The 15829-nt window shown below is 33.3% G+C and overlaps 1 protein-coding gene across 2 annotated transcripts in view; it reads left to right on the plus strand.

Moving 5' to 3' along the window:
• The first annotated feature begins 10403 nt into the window (after positions 1-10403).
• Positions 10404-15829, plus strand: part of LOC145254773 (DNA repair-scaffolding protein-like) — a 99091-nt gene continuing 93665 nt past the window's right edge. Inside the window, exon 1 of one of the 2 annotated variants that reach the window (XM_080113546.1) lies at positions 10404-10566. In XM_080113546.1, coding sequence (XP_079969672.1) covers positions 10534-10566 — 33 coding nt within the window. In that variant the 5' untranslated portion in view covers positions 10404-10533. The remainder of the gene's footprint in view (positions 10567-15829) is intronic. The other variant, XM_080113545.1, reaches the window with a different exon arrangement.

The raw sequence follows: 15829 nt of genomic DNA on the forward strand, positions 1-15829 counted from the left end.
AAAGGAAGACAGGTATAAAGATAAAGAGACAGATATTAGGTTGGTGCAAAAATAATGTTGTTTTTTGATGTTCAACTTCAAAAGATCATAATTTCTTTCATTATACTTGGTTGGTTGGTTGGTTGTTTTGTTTTACGGCATATCAACCCTTTTCAGGTTATTTAATGCCGAATCTGGTGATTTTGGAGAACGATTTTTTAATATAGTATATTTGTTTTTGAAGTCGTATTCTATTTAACCCATAGTTGGGACCCTAACAGGTGCTACCACTCTGGGTCAGAGTGGACCTGGGAGCAATAGCAATTAAAGGGTGGCTCCTCACTCCCTAAGGCCTGCAAGCTGGGGCCCTCACCATCGGATATAGTTTAAGGTCATATCCAGGACCCCTTTCATTATACACTTTATCAATTGAAATAAGAACCATTAGAATCGGCACATTTTTGCCAACGAAAAACAAGTTTATTTATTCCATTAGCATAGAAATCTGGAGTTCTGGAAGCGATGAAGTCATTGAAAACCGATTTAGCATCATCTCAGCTTTTGAAGCATTTTTCGCGCAGGAAGTTGTCAAGATGCTTGAAAAAGTGATAATTGTTGGGCGATGAATATGGCGGATGAGGCAGAGTCTTTGTTCAGCTTCTGCAACATATGGGCGAGCGTTGTCATGGAGAAGAATTGGTCCCTTCATATTGATCAATCTCGGGCACATATGTTGGAGCTTCTAGTGCATTTCATCAATTTGTTGACAGTATTTCTCCGTCATAATCGTTTTGCCTGGATTCAAGAAGCTGTGATGGATGAGACCGGCCACAGATTACCAAGCAGTCACCGTAACCTTTTTTGGTGCAATTTCGCCCAGAAAAGCAGAAAAAAGCATAAATGCACTCGGTGTAGAATGGTGTCGTAAGAGGACTTGGTAAAGTGTGGATGAAATTTGAGCTACTTCCTCTGTCGGCTAGGACGATGATGAACATGGTACTCCTTGAATAAAAGTAACGTTTTAGTATAACATAATAATGTGTATGTAATTGCGTTCTATAGCTATATAACATAATGTGTATGTAATTGCGTTCTATAGTTATATAACATAATGTGTATGTAATTGCGTTCTATAGCTATATAACATAATGTGTATGTAATTGCGTTCTATAGCTATATAACATAATGTGTATGTAATTGCGTTCTATAGCTATATAACATAATGTGTATGTAATTGCGTTCTATAGCTATATAACATAATGTGTATGTAATTGCGTTCTATAGCTATATAACATAATAATGTGTATGTAATTGCGTTCTATAGTTATATAACATAATGTGTATGTAATTGCGTTCTATAGCTATATAACATAATAATGTGTATGTAATTGCATTCTATAGCTATATAACATAATGTGTATGTAATTGCGTTCTATAGTTATATAACATAATGTGTATGTAATTGCGGTCTATAGCTATATAACATAATGTGTATGTAATTGCGTTCTATAGCTATATAAAATAATAATGTGTATGTAATTGCATTCTATAGCTATATAACATAATGTGTATGTAATTGCGTTCTATAGCTATATAACATAATGTGTATGTAATTGCGTTCTATAGCTATATAACATAATGTGTATGTAATTGCGTTCTATAGCTATATAACATAATGTGTATGTAATTGCGTTCTATAGCTATATAACATAATGTGTATGTAATTGCGTTCTATAGTTATATAACATAATGTGTATGTAATTGCGTTCTATAGTTATATAACATAATAATGTGTATGTAATTGCATTCTATAGCTATATAACATAATGTGTATGTAATTGCGTTCTATAGCTATATAACATAATGTGTATGTAATTGCATTCTATAGCTATATAACATAATGTGTATGTAATTGCGTTCTATAGTTATATAACATAATAATGTGTATGTAATTGCATTCTATAGCTATATAACATAATGTGTATGTAATTGCGTTCTATAGTTATATAACATAATGTGTATGTAATTGCGTTCTATAGCTATATAACATAATGTGTATGTAATTGCGTTCTATAGTTATATAACATAATGTGTATGTAATTGCGTTCTATAGCTATATAACATAATGTGTATGTAATTGCGTTCTATAGCTATATAACATAATGTGTATGTAATTGCGTTCTATAGTTATATAACATAATAATGTGTATGTAATTGCATTCTATAGCTATATAACATAATGTGTATGTAATTGCGTTCTATAGTTATATAACATAATGTGTATGTAATTGCGTTCTATAGCTATATAACATAATGTGTATGTAATTGCGTTCTATAGTTATATAACATAATGTGTATGTAATTGCGTTCTATAGCTATATAACATAATGTGTATGTAATTGCGTTCTATAGCTATATAACATAATAATGTGTATGTAATTGCGTTCTATAGCTATATAACATAATAATGTGTATGTAATTGCGTTCTATAGTTATATAACATAATAATGTGTATGTAATTGCGTTCTATAGTTATATAACATAATGTGTATGTAATTGCGTTCTATAGCTATATAACATAATAATGTGTATGTAATTGCATTCTATAGCTATATAACATAATGTGTATGTAATTGCGTTCTATAGTTATATAACATAATAATGTGTATGTAATTGCGTTCTATAGTTATATAACATAATGTGTATGTAATTGCGTTCTATAGCTATATAACATAATAATGTGTATGTAATTGCATTCTATAGCTATATAACATAATGTGTATGTAATTGCGTTCTATAGTTATATAACATAATGTGTATGTAATTGCGGTCTATAGCTATATAACATAATGTGTATGTAATTGCGTTCTATAGTTATATAACATAATAATGTGTATGTAATTGCATTCTATAGCTATATAACATAATGTGTATGTAATTGCGTTCTATAGTTATATAACATAATGTGTATGTAATTGCGTTCTATAGCTATATAACATAATGTGTATGTAATTGCGTTCTATAGTTATATAACATAATGTGTATGTAATTGCGTTCTATAGCTATATAACATAATGTGTATGTAATTGCGTTCTATAGCTATATAACATAATGTGTATGTAATTGCGTTCTATAGTTATATAACATAATGTGTATGTAATTGCGTTCTATAGCTATATAACATAATGTGTATGTAATTGCGTTCTATAGCTATATAACATAATGTGTATGTAATTGCGTTCTATAGTTATATAACATAATGTGTATGTAATTGCGTTCTATAGCTATATAACATAATAATGTGTATGTAATTGCGTTCTATAGCTATATAACATAATGGCTAATGGCGTAAACATAATAATTTTTTATGTGCCATCTGTTCTACGGCAGTTTCGTGCCTCTTTTATTATATACTAGAGACGAATTAATTCAGAAATCATATATAAAAGTAACATATGTGAGAAAACGATATTGTTTTTGCACCAACCTAATAGATAGATACATAGACAGATAGACAGAGAGGGAAAGAGAGAGAGGTGTAGGTGGAGTAAAAAAGAAAGGTGAATTTAAAAAAAAAAATGTTACCACACTTTTTTAAAAAAACTTTTCTATTTTGTTATCCCTGCTTCCGGACAACCCCAGGTAGCCCTGATAACAAAGTTTGATTTTTGTCCCCTCCCCCCACCCCATATTAAAAAAAAAAAACTAAAGAAAAATCTGTATAATGTACGTACCCGTGATGAAATGAAAATATCATAGTCCAAAAATCACATAAATTGATCAAGGAGTTTTATTTTTAAATAAAAAAATTGAATTTTATAAGTATCCAAGAAATGACTGTTTCGCTCGCCATTTTTTAAAAAGTATCTCAATAAACAAAGGGAGACAATTCAATAATAATTCATATTTATTAGATTTATGCTGTAATGCCTACGAATTCCCATTTATCGTGTAAAAATAATTTTCTTTATAAAAGTAAAACTACTTGATAAATTTACGTGATTTTTGGAATATAATATTTTCGTATTGTCATGGGTAAGTACATGATACAAATTTTTGGCACTCTTGCATAATTTGACCCGAATTCTCGTGATTTCCCGTCAAGCCCGGATCGAGCGAGACCAGCAATCATCGGTGACAGCCGAGCAGCGTAACAGATGCAGACTAAGGAAAAAAGCAAAACACCCCCCCCCCAAAAAAAAATAAATACAAATGCAAATTATCACAAAATAGCAAAAAAACCTACCTTGTAAAAAAAAAAATATGTTTATTTAATTTATTTTAGTATTTATTTTATTTTATTTTTTTTTTGCAAAATATTTATCAACAGTAAATTATGTAAATATTCTTATCTTCAAGAAAAGGTTGTTTACCCATATAAATGTTAGGTGGAAGTACAATGTTCTTGTGTTTCTTTAACCATATTTATTTTTTTGTTTTTGATTTTATTTTCAAGACTTTTTGTTCAGTCAGATTGTTTTTTTTGGGTTTTTTTTTTAGGTGTGTGTGTGTGGGGAGGGGGATTACACCGAAATAGAAAAACATGTTCTTTTTTTTTTTTCAAGAAAGTGCTTGTTTTTTTTTTAAATGTTTTTTTTTACGGTTGTTAATTGCCGGCGGAAGAACTTTCTTGCGATGAGGATATTTCGTTAGGAATCTTTTACTTCGATCGACTGTTGATCCTCCTACTTTGTTATAGGCCTTCCAACAGTCGGATACAACTGTTGGACCTAGCAGAATATATTTTTTTATTATTGGAAAGAGAAGTTTTAGCGTTTCGATTTGGCACGGTGACCAAAAAACCCTCCTTGTCGGTGATGTCATAGCCGCCGAAGACCCAGAGTGGTTCAAGGATTTACCCTACGTTATGTTTTTTTCGGTTGGATAGAGATTCATCAATTTCTACAGTGTGCCCTGGGCCTCATATCTGCTGGGGATTTCTCAGGAAATACTCCTGACAAATTTCTCTCAGAAAGTTCTTCCAATCAGTGTATGTGTGCTCGGATATAACACCGCATTCTCTTTTAATATTTTTTAGGGTTGCCATTTCGAACGCCCATATTATTGGCGATTATTTTTACTATTGTTGCAATATCCAAATTGGATTGTGCAAAAAACGATCCTGTGCGCAATGATACCCATTGTCTACATTGTCCATTGGTACACTGCCAGGAGAAGCCATCCTTTACGCACAATCTTTTTTTTAGTAAACATTTGTGTTTACAATTGGTGCACCTCATTCTTTGGGAATGCAATTTCTTTTCCTGACAATATGAGATTGTCTGCATCGGTGTTTCCATTTGTTTTTCTAGCATGCACAGATTTATTTCCTTGCTTGTCATTTTTCTGTTTGGCGAGTCTGAAAATATAGTTTGTCAGCTTTTTTGGGTTCAGTCAATTTCTTCCAATTCTAATGTCGTATGTTTTCATTTGCATATCGCTTTTTATTGGCTAATCAAACTCCCAGAAATTGAAGTACAAGAAAAAAAAAATTCAAAATAAATAAATAAATCATTAAAAATAACTAATCATAAATTACCCCTCCCCCCCCTCACCTCCAACATACACACAAAACGTCCACCATATTCTTATGTAGCTAGAATGAAAGTCTGCCAAGTTCCCACTTCCGATATGACCCTAAAATGGGTAGGTCGCTGTTTCCAGACACTTCAGCTAAGGTTAAAAAATGTTTCCAACTTTTGAACCTAATTTGTACTAATTACCGCTAACTGTTTTCTTATTACAGCTTTGACTTAAAAACTCGTAACTAAATTTTACCTATCTTGTCTTGATTTTTTGTTCTGTTCTCAAATCTTTGTCAAGTATGCTGTTAACGAATATCGTCTTGTTACATGTAAAACAAAAAGGAAAAAAAAAAGTCACCTATGTAAACGAGAACCTCCCAAATTCAAATCTTAAATAATTATCTAAATTCAAATGTAAATTAAATATTAAGCCGACTTCCCAAATTGATAAAAGTTAATTATTGGATTTTACTTATAAGGTGAAGCTCGAAGATTTCAATCCCGATGGATAAAGCAAAAAAATAAATAAATAAAAATAAAAAATAGACAAAGAAATAAAATAAAAAATAAATAAAAGCATTACCCCCCCCCGCCTCCAAAATACACACACAACGCCCACCATATCCTTATGTAGCTAGAATGAGTCTGCTAGGTTCCCACTTCCGATATGACCTTAATAAAGGGTAGGTCGCTGTTTCCAGACTCTTCAGCTAAGGTTAAAAAATGTTTCCAATTTTTTAACCTAATTTGTACTAATTACCGCTAACTGTTTTCTTATTACAGCTTTGACTTAAAAACTCGTAACTAAATTTTACCTATCTTGTCTTGCTTTTTTTGTTCAGTTCTGAAATGTTTGTCAAATATGCTGTTAACCAATATCGTCTTGTTACATGTAAAATGGAAAAAATTCACCTATGTAAACGAGAACCTCCCAAATTAAAATCTTGAATAATTATCTAAACTCAAATGTAAATTAATATTAAGCCGACTTCACAAATTGATAAAAGTTAATTATCGGATTTTAATTATAAGGTGAAGCTCGAATTATTCAAACTCGAGATATATAATGCCAAAAACATCCACCCATTAATATGGGAGGGGAGATTATCTTCAAAAGGCTCCTGAATTGATAATTGAGCACCGGACTTTTACTAAGTAGATATTAATAAGTCCCTTGTACCCACCCCTTTTTTTAAATGGAGAGTAGATAATGTAGTGGATGTGTTATCGGCAGCTCCAGTAACTCTCGCTACTCCTTTTTTATCCCTCAGTCCTCATCCATTTCATGATTTTTCTGACAAAAGGTGAAGAAAAAGCTGCTTTAAAGGTCGGTAGTACTTGGTGAACAGTAGTCTGAGATGTCGGAAATTTTCTGTTCCTATGTCTATCCTTGTGGTCATGTCACTAGTAAGGGTGCTGGAGGTAAACGTTTCATCTGGGCTGACGTTATCCGCCTGATAATCAGGGACCTGAACCTTGGATTAACCACTAAGGAGGCCGTCCTATCAGCAGGTGCAAAATACTGGGGCTGCTGTATTGCCATTTGGTGAATGGACTCTGGACTATGCAATAGTCTCTGGTGGGGCCTCTCGATGCCATACTAGTGGGTAATTGTTACGGCTTTACCTTTTCATGTGCTACAAAAAAAAAAAAATTTTTTGTGTCTTTTTCTCTCTTACTTTCCCTCTCTGTACTGCTCTAACCAAATATGCCGACCTGTTCCACAAATCCCAAAACCTCAACATGAAACATCTCCAGAAAAAAACTCGAATAAACCTAGAACACCATCTTCCAATGTAGACCCCTACTACCATGTCTCCTTCTCCAACATCAGGGGTCTACATTCCAACCTTCCAGAGGTTGAAACCCAATTACAGGAGATGACACCGGACATATTCTTTGTAAGCAAAACTGGAATAGGGCTGACCACTTCCCTAGATGAGTTCATAATTAACGGATACTCTAACTTAACATCTAAATCTGACCCCCAAGATCGCCATGGGGATGGAATATGTGCCTACATTAAAGATGGTTTCCCATGTGGCAGGGATATCTCTAGAGAAGATCCTAATTTACCTTATATATGCTTCCGGGTTGCACTTACTTACACCACTGCATTTATATTTGCCCTCTATAGGCCCCACAACAGCGGAGTTACTATCTTTGAGATCATATCTGAGAAAATAGACCACATCCTGTCTGCACATCCCTCGGCTAACATCCACATCTGTGGTGACTTCAACGTCCATAACGTGGAATGGCTGACCCATTCAAATAAGACAGATGATGAGGGGAGGTTTTGTCATGATTTTGCCATTACTACAGGTCAAGACCTTTTTCTCTCAACTTTCCCTGAGCTATGTTCATGTTCCATTCTTTCTCCTCTAGGATCTTCCGACCACTCAGTCGTATCAGTTAAGATAAAAATGAAATGTAATAAGTCCCCAGACGTACCCCTCCACCGTACTGTATACCGATACTCCATGGCTGACTGGGATAGCTTCCGTACATTTATATCTGATCTACCTCTGGATTCCATGTTTAAAAAGGATGTGTCCTCTATAGTATCAGACCTGACCGAATGGTTAATTGTAGGCATAGACCGATTCATACCATTTAAAAAATTCCAACAAAAACCTACCAGCCATGGTTCTCCCCAGAATGTGCTGCTGCCATTGCGCACAGAAATCACTTTTTCCATAGCTACCAACGTAATAGATGCACTGAGACTAAAGCTGCTTTCAGGAACGCCAGCAACCACTGTAAAAGAGTAATAAAAAAATGCAAGAGAGCTATATGCTCAGTCTGTTAAATCCAAAGTAGCTGATCAGTGGCTTGGTTTCCACCAGTTTTGGTAAATAACAAATAGGATCCTGAACAGAAGTGTGTGTTCTATCCCAACAATTATCAACAGACCAGAGGTCATCTCGTCAGCTTCAGACAAGGCCAAACTATTTGCCAAGAACTTTGCAGGTAATTCTACCCTAATGTGACGAAGGCCATCAACTCCCCATATTTCCTCCTATAACACAGAACACACTAGGTAATATATAAATATGTGTGCATGAGGTCGCCAAGCTAATCAAGAACCTTGATTCCAGTAAAGCTACTGGGCCTGACGGTATCCCAATTATAGTGTTAAAAAAGCTTCAACCAGAACTTGCTCCCATACTTACGAAACTGTTTAAACATTGCCTTAAGAAGTGCTTTCCGGCACCCTGGAAAACCTCATCAGTATGCCCTGTATTTAAGAACTCAGGTGATAAGTCATCTCCCTCTCAGTACAGACCAATAAGTCTCTTGTGTGTCATGAGTAAGTTGCTGGAATCCATATTAAATAGAGAAATAGTTAACCACCTCAGCAGAAATAACCTTCTTAGTGACACGCAATATGGTTTCCATTCTGCAAGATCTACTGCAGATGTGCTGACGGTTATATCTCATAGGATTAGTGAATCTCTTGACAAAGGCTTCCTTTCCAGGGCAATTGCTCTTGACATATCAAAGGCCTTCGACAAGGTATGGCAAAAAGGCCTACTTCACAAGATCTCCACCTACAGTATAACAGGAAATATTCTCTCTATCATTAAATCATTTCTCTCTGATAGGCTCATAAGAGTAGTGATTGATGGACAAAAATCAGAGGCTTGCAGTATCAATGCTGGAGTCCATCAAGGGTCTATCCTGGGCACAACTCTCTTCCTGATCTACATCAATGATCTCCCTAAACACATACTTAAATCATTCGTTGCCATCTATGCTGATGACACAACCATCTACGGCAACACATCAAAGGCTGTTAATGACAAAGTTCTCTCTGATTCTTTCTCCTCTGATCTCAAACGAGTGGTTCAGTGGGGGAAGACGTAGCTGGTTATCTTTAATGCATCTAAAACCAAACTCCTATCTTTACATCATCAACGCTCTGATCCCCATCTGGCATCAATTGAAATGGATGGCTCTCGTCTAGGAGAAGCCCCGTGTTTTGACAAGCTTCTGGGCTTGACCTTCACTCCTGATCTGAAATGGAACACGTACATGAAGTCTGTTGCCAAGGTTGCTGGAAAGATGGTGGGATCCTTCTACCGCTCCAGAAGATATCTCACTACTGATGCAATTCTCTATCTAGAAAAGCCAAGTATGTCCAAGGATGGAATACTGCTGCCATATCTGGGCAGGAGCTGCTAAAAACAGCTTATCCTGCCTTGACAGAGTACAAAATAAACTTTGTGGCTTAGCAGAGGATGCCCTTTTCTCTTCCCTGCAACCTCTCTCCCACAGAAGAGACGTTGCAAGCCTATCTTTGTTTTATCGTTATTTCCATGGCAGGTGCTCGTCTGAACTCCAATCTCTAGTACCCCCTCGCCAATCTTTTACGAAAAACACCCGTCTAGTTGAATCCACTGTCAAAAACTTTCCCCATTCTTTATCTATGCCTCAATCAAAACGTAGATTCCATGAACAAAGCTTCTCTCTTAGAAGTGCACGCCCGTGGAACTCTGTTCCGTCTGCCTGCTTCTCACCTGACTACAACTTGGATGTCTTCAAGTCCAACGTAAACAAATTCCTGATGAACCAGCCCCTTAAGTAGACACTTTATTAAATATCCACACTAACGTACTGTACTTACAATAACCCTTATCCCTGAGTAGCTTCCGGGCCTTGATAAGTGGTGACCACCTTGTAAAAAAAAAAAAGAAAAAATTAAAAAATTACTAAAAGCATAAAAAAAAGAACTTTTTAAAGTCGAATTAGCGTTTCAACATTTGAACAACGCTCGGCTGACACCGATGATTGTCGGTCTCGACCGATTCGGGCTTGACGGGAAATCATGAGAATTCGGGTCAAATTACTCAAGAGATTTTTTTATTTATTTTTGTTTTTTAATATGGTAAAAATTCGGGAAGGACCGAAAGTTTCGTTTCATCAAACGCGTTCCTCATTTTACTTCCAACCTAGTTCTAAAATGGCGGCAAGTAGAAATTGCGTTCACTTTCTTGTTTTTTCTTTTCTTTAAAACCTGAGCGAAATGTTGAAGCGGAAACCGAAAACAACTCGGATGGTGCGTAACCCCCCCCCCCCCAAATATATACTCGATCATTTAATGGCGGACCTGAACGAGCCTGCGCCCCTGCCGTAAAAATATTATGGTCGATAAATTATCGTATTAGCAGATTTTTTTTTTTTTTTTTTTTAAGTTTAATTGATAACTTTTAACGTGGAGGATCATTTTAAAAGTATAACGTTCTGTTAAATTTTTCTTTTACACAACAAAAATAGCTTAATAAGGAGAATTTTGCTGATTGATCGAAAGTGGGGTATCAATTTAATAGAACGTTTTAATTTAAAATTGATCCCCCCACGTTAAAAGTTATTAAATAAACTTTTAAATTTTTTGTCCTGCTAATAGTCGGTTATCGGCGATAATCCACAGGAAAAAATAAAAAAACATGAAAATAAATTAATTTTATGGCAGGGGGAAAGCTCGTTCAGTTCCGCCAATAATTATTTTAATTTAATTAATAATTCTAAAGTATTTATTGTGAAGAGTTTTGGCGTTTTATTATTTTTTATAAATTTTTATAAATATTATATAATTAATATTTTTTATAAATTTTTATAAATATTATATAATTAATCAACAACTTTCGTTTACCTTTAAGTGTACAGATGAACCATAATACTTGACTTTTGTTTATAAACTTCAATTTTAGTCATAAACTACGTTCGAAGGCTCTAAAATTGTCTTTGAAAGTCAAGACGACGTAAACATCGACATCGTGTTCGAACGCCGCTTTTATATTATTTTAGGATTTTAAAAAATTGCTACAAGGGTGTGTGTGTGTATATAATATATACACACACATACTATATATATATATATATATATATATATGAAAGTAACTTTGACGGGCGATTGAACAGTATATTTAACAAGAAAAAGGTAATAAAAAAAAAGCAAAACAAATAATAGTGATTGAAAAAGGCGCTTCTACACTATCAAAACGTAATTTCGGAAATCGAAATACTGAATTTTACATGAAAACAATGGTATCTACGTATTCCTCGTATTTTTAAGTTTTTAAAAAAATATATACTCTTGTTCACCCCTTACAAAGCATATCGCCACTTAGACGTAAGGAAGGGGCTAATTTGGGGCATGACTAGGAAAGATTAACAAGATATTTGTTTGTTACATTTGAACTTCTGCATATCAGTACAGCCAGGGAAGCAGGAAGGGACTTCCAAAGTCTAGCTGTTCGAGGGAAGAATAGAAAGCTCTCCGGCATTAAGGGACATCAACAGTGAAAACGGGTTTGTCGGGGATATGTACGTCAAGGGAGTATAGGATATTCCAAAATCACGAAAATCTATGAGGTAGAAAATTATTTAAAGAAAACAGAATTTGAAAAAAAAAAACAAAAACGATCGTATTTGTATATGTAAGACACAGGAGAGTTAAAAATGGGAGGTAATTTCCTCGCGATAATTCTTGAAAAACTCAGGAAAGGTTTTTTGAACTTGTATATATGTTATTTTTACGTTAATTAATTTGTAGGCGAACAGTTATTTTTATATTAAACAGTTATGAAAAAATCTTAAATGAATACCAGATTCAGAAACAATTGTTTATTTTATTTGTTTTGCGTTAGTCATATGAAACATTTAGAGTTATTTCCCTTTGTTTTTTTTTCGTTTCGATTTATTTTATAAAAACAAAATGGCCGCAACTTTTCACCTGCTAACATGATTAAAGTTTCTTTTTCTTTTTTTTAATTCAGTAATATTCAGGTAATTTCAACACCATAATCTGAGTTCATTCAGAATTATTAAAAGAAAAACAAAACAACTGTAATCGTGTAAGCAGGTGAAAAATTGCGGCCATCTTGTTTTATAAAATAAATCGAAACGGAAAATTACCTCCCTTTCGAACTCTCCTGTGTCTTACATAAGCAAATACGATCGTTTTCTTGAAATTCTATTTTTTTTAATAAATAATTTTCTACCTTATCGAGTTTTGTAATTTTTCGATATAATCATCTTAAAAATACAAAGGATTTCCAAAATTTCGTTCTGACAGTGTAGCCAACTCTTAATATATGTATTCTTTATATATATAAACAGTCAACGAAGGGTACTTTTGCTAGTATAATATAATCATATATATGTTATATATATATATATATATATATATATATATATATATATATATAATAACATATATATATATATATATATATATAATAACATATATGTTTTGCTAGTATAATATAATAATATATATGTTATTATATATATATAATAGCACATATATTATTATATTATACTAGCAAAAGTACCCGTCGTTGACTGGGTTCAAAAACAGCCTACAGAAAAAGGACTCTGATTTATGAAAGTATGATAGGTTATGAAAAGGAAGGATTGTAAAGAGATAGCTTCGAATTTGGAGGTATCAGAACCAAAGCAAAATATGATGAAAGTAAAAATAAAATAGATAAACCCCATAATTTATTATACCATACCTGTTCACACTAAAACACTTATCACAATATTCTGTGGATCTATATTAAAAAACCTTGTTAAACTTTGTGACATATTTCCAGTCTATGGAGGTCATACGCGAACGAACACCCCATAATTTTATTATACCATATTTTTTCAAACTGAAACATAATTATCAAAGTATACTTACGCAGATAGATATGAAAAGTCTTTATTAAAGTTTGTGCCTATTTCCGTTCTATGGAGGCCAGGCGTGAACGCTGACCTCCACAATTTCATTATACCATCCCTATTTAAGTTAAAACATACTTATCAAAGTATTATTATGTACATCTATATCAAAAACACTTGTAAACGTTTTTTTTTTAATTTTTAAATTTTTTATTTCCATACTTTGTGGACCAGGCGCATACACAGACCCCACAATTTTAATGAATCGTCATTATGCCAGATCAAACCTATCCATTCCTGTGTCTCGATACATCTTCTATTATTATATGTGATCAGTTTTCTATAATAGTCAACCATGTAGGAGCCTATTCGTGACCAGACACACACACAGACGTTCAGCTTTATATTATAGATATATATGAGGGACGTTCCCAAAGTAATGCATCCTATTTTTAACTAAAAATCTAAAACATTGAAGAGCTACGAAGACTGAAATGGTATCATTAAAATGAGCGACCTTTTATGCTCCAGAATTTATTTTTCTACAGGGCTCTACATTGCGAGTGAAACAGTTGCATTTGCAAGTAATTTTTCAAAGTGGCGACTAGAAATAATGAAACGCTTTTGCCGATTGTATTTCTTTCACCGACAATCTTCCAAAGCTCACTACTGAATGAAAAATATCTTTTCAACTTTGTTTTTATAAAATGAACAAAGTTCAGTTATTTAAACAATAAAAGTTTAATAGAACAATATACTCTTTTTTTTTTTTTAACAAAGGTTGTTTAAAAAATATAACTGAATAAATTAGAATGTTTATATCTTCAAGTATCAACATAAAATTTGTTGTTTATTTAGAATTACTTATGTTTAATAAGTGTAATTTTAAATATACAATACAGAAAAACACAGAAAAATCTTTATGATGTACATATTCGTCACAGAACTAAGACGTCATATTCTAAAAATCATGTAGTTTTGGTTAGTCACGTTTTTATTTGGCTAGCAAACGAAAATATTGAATTGTCAAAGGTTAACTAAAGATAAGTTTTCTGTAGAGCCTTTTTCTACATAGTCACTACCATTCTCAATGCACTTTTGCCAGCCTCTTTTGATGCCTCAAATCATAAAATTCTGGAGCAGGCTTTTTTACTCACATCTCAGTTGCCACTTTGAAATCGACAAACCCATCTCATTACTGTGCTAACATCAACTGCATCGGCTTTGTAAACGTTCAACAGACGCTGGTAAATGTTGGTCGGTTCAATTTTTTTTTTGCATGGAGGAATTCAGTGATGCATCTCTGTTTCTGATGCATGTCCATGACAAGGGTTGCTTTCTTAGAGTCTCATACTGTCAATATCTGCAACAGGAAGATGAAACTTTCAGGTTGTGAAAGCATAAGTTCAATCATCAGCACACTGCAATTTGCAATCCCCTCTGATACATTCAGGCGTAATAAAAAAAATAGGAGGCCTTACTTTTGAAACATCACTTGTTATAATAAACACTCTTAATTCGATTGATGCCTCCATTCAGTCTCAAAAGACAAAGGATACACCTGTAAGGGCAGTTGTGCATGTAATTGTGAGGCAAGGGTTGCACAATCGCTAACCACACCTCTCCTGAATCGACATTGTTTGGGTCCAGTGGCAAGAAGACCAGGACGACTGGAAACAATATCGAGATAAGCGGAGAGCACATACAGCGCCTGGAAGTCCCAAATGGTCACCCATTTAGTACTGACCAGGCTCAACGTTGCTTAATTTCGGTGATCCAGCAGGAACTGGTGTGTCAACATGATTATACCGTTAATTAATATAATTGATAATTATCCAATTATTATACTTAGTGGACAAAGTAGGGAATAAGGATCCCAACTGACTTCACTAAGAAAAGGACAGATTTCAGTCAACACCAGTTTAAGCTTGGCACATTCGAGCGGATTTTCGCAACCAAGAGTGTGTTTTTTTATATATTTACACAACTTTAACTAATCTTTGGATTAATATTTTTATTAAAAATGTAAATGAATAATAATAATGATAATAATAATGAGTTATATATATTATATTCATGATCAAGATTGATTTTTTTTATATCAATTAAATCTGTCCTTTTCTTAGTGAAGATAGCTAGGGTCCTTATTCTGTTCAAATTAAGTCATAAAATCCCTGTTCTTTAATTATTAACAGATTTTTAGAATTGTCTAGTAATTTAAGTAGTCACCTATTAAAAAAATTAAATCAACAAGTACAATGAGAAAACCCTGTGAAACTTTAAATATCATAAAATGTTAGATTGCATTCTTACTAAAAAGTATTCTTGATATGTGCGCAAGGGGAGACAACTCTACTAGAGCTGATTTTATTGAGAGAAGATTGTTTGTTGCAAACTACTTCAATAAACATTCATTATGACTATCTTTAGATTTTGAGGAAAAATTAATGCATGTATTTTTCAGTGGTCTCTTTATTGTTTGTCTACCCATGAGGAAAAAGTTTGTTTTATGAGAAACAAATAAAAACAAATTAATAAAAAAAATAAAATATAAAAATAATATAGCTAAAAAAATAAGTAAAAGTAATATAAAATTGAAAAAAATTAATAATTAAAAAATAATAAATTAATAAAGTATATTAAAAAGTAAA

The sequence above is a fragment of the Euprymna scolopes genome, chromosome 30 (assembly GCF_053919585.1).
Source record: "Euprymna scolopes isolate OS-2025 chromosome 30, ASM5391958v1, whole genome shotgun sequence".
Classification (NCBI taxonomy): Eukaryota; Metazoa; Mollusca; class Cephalopoda; order Sepiida; family Sepiolidae; genus Euprymna; species Euprymna scolopes.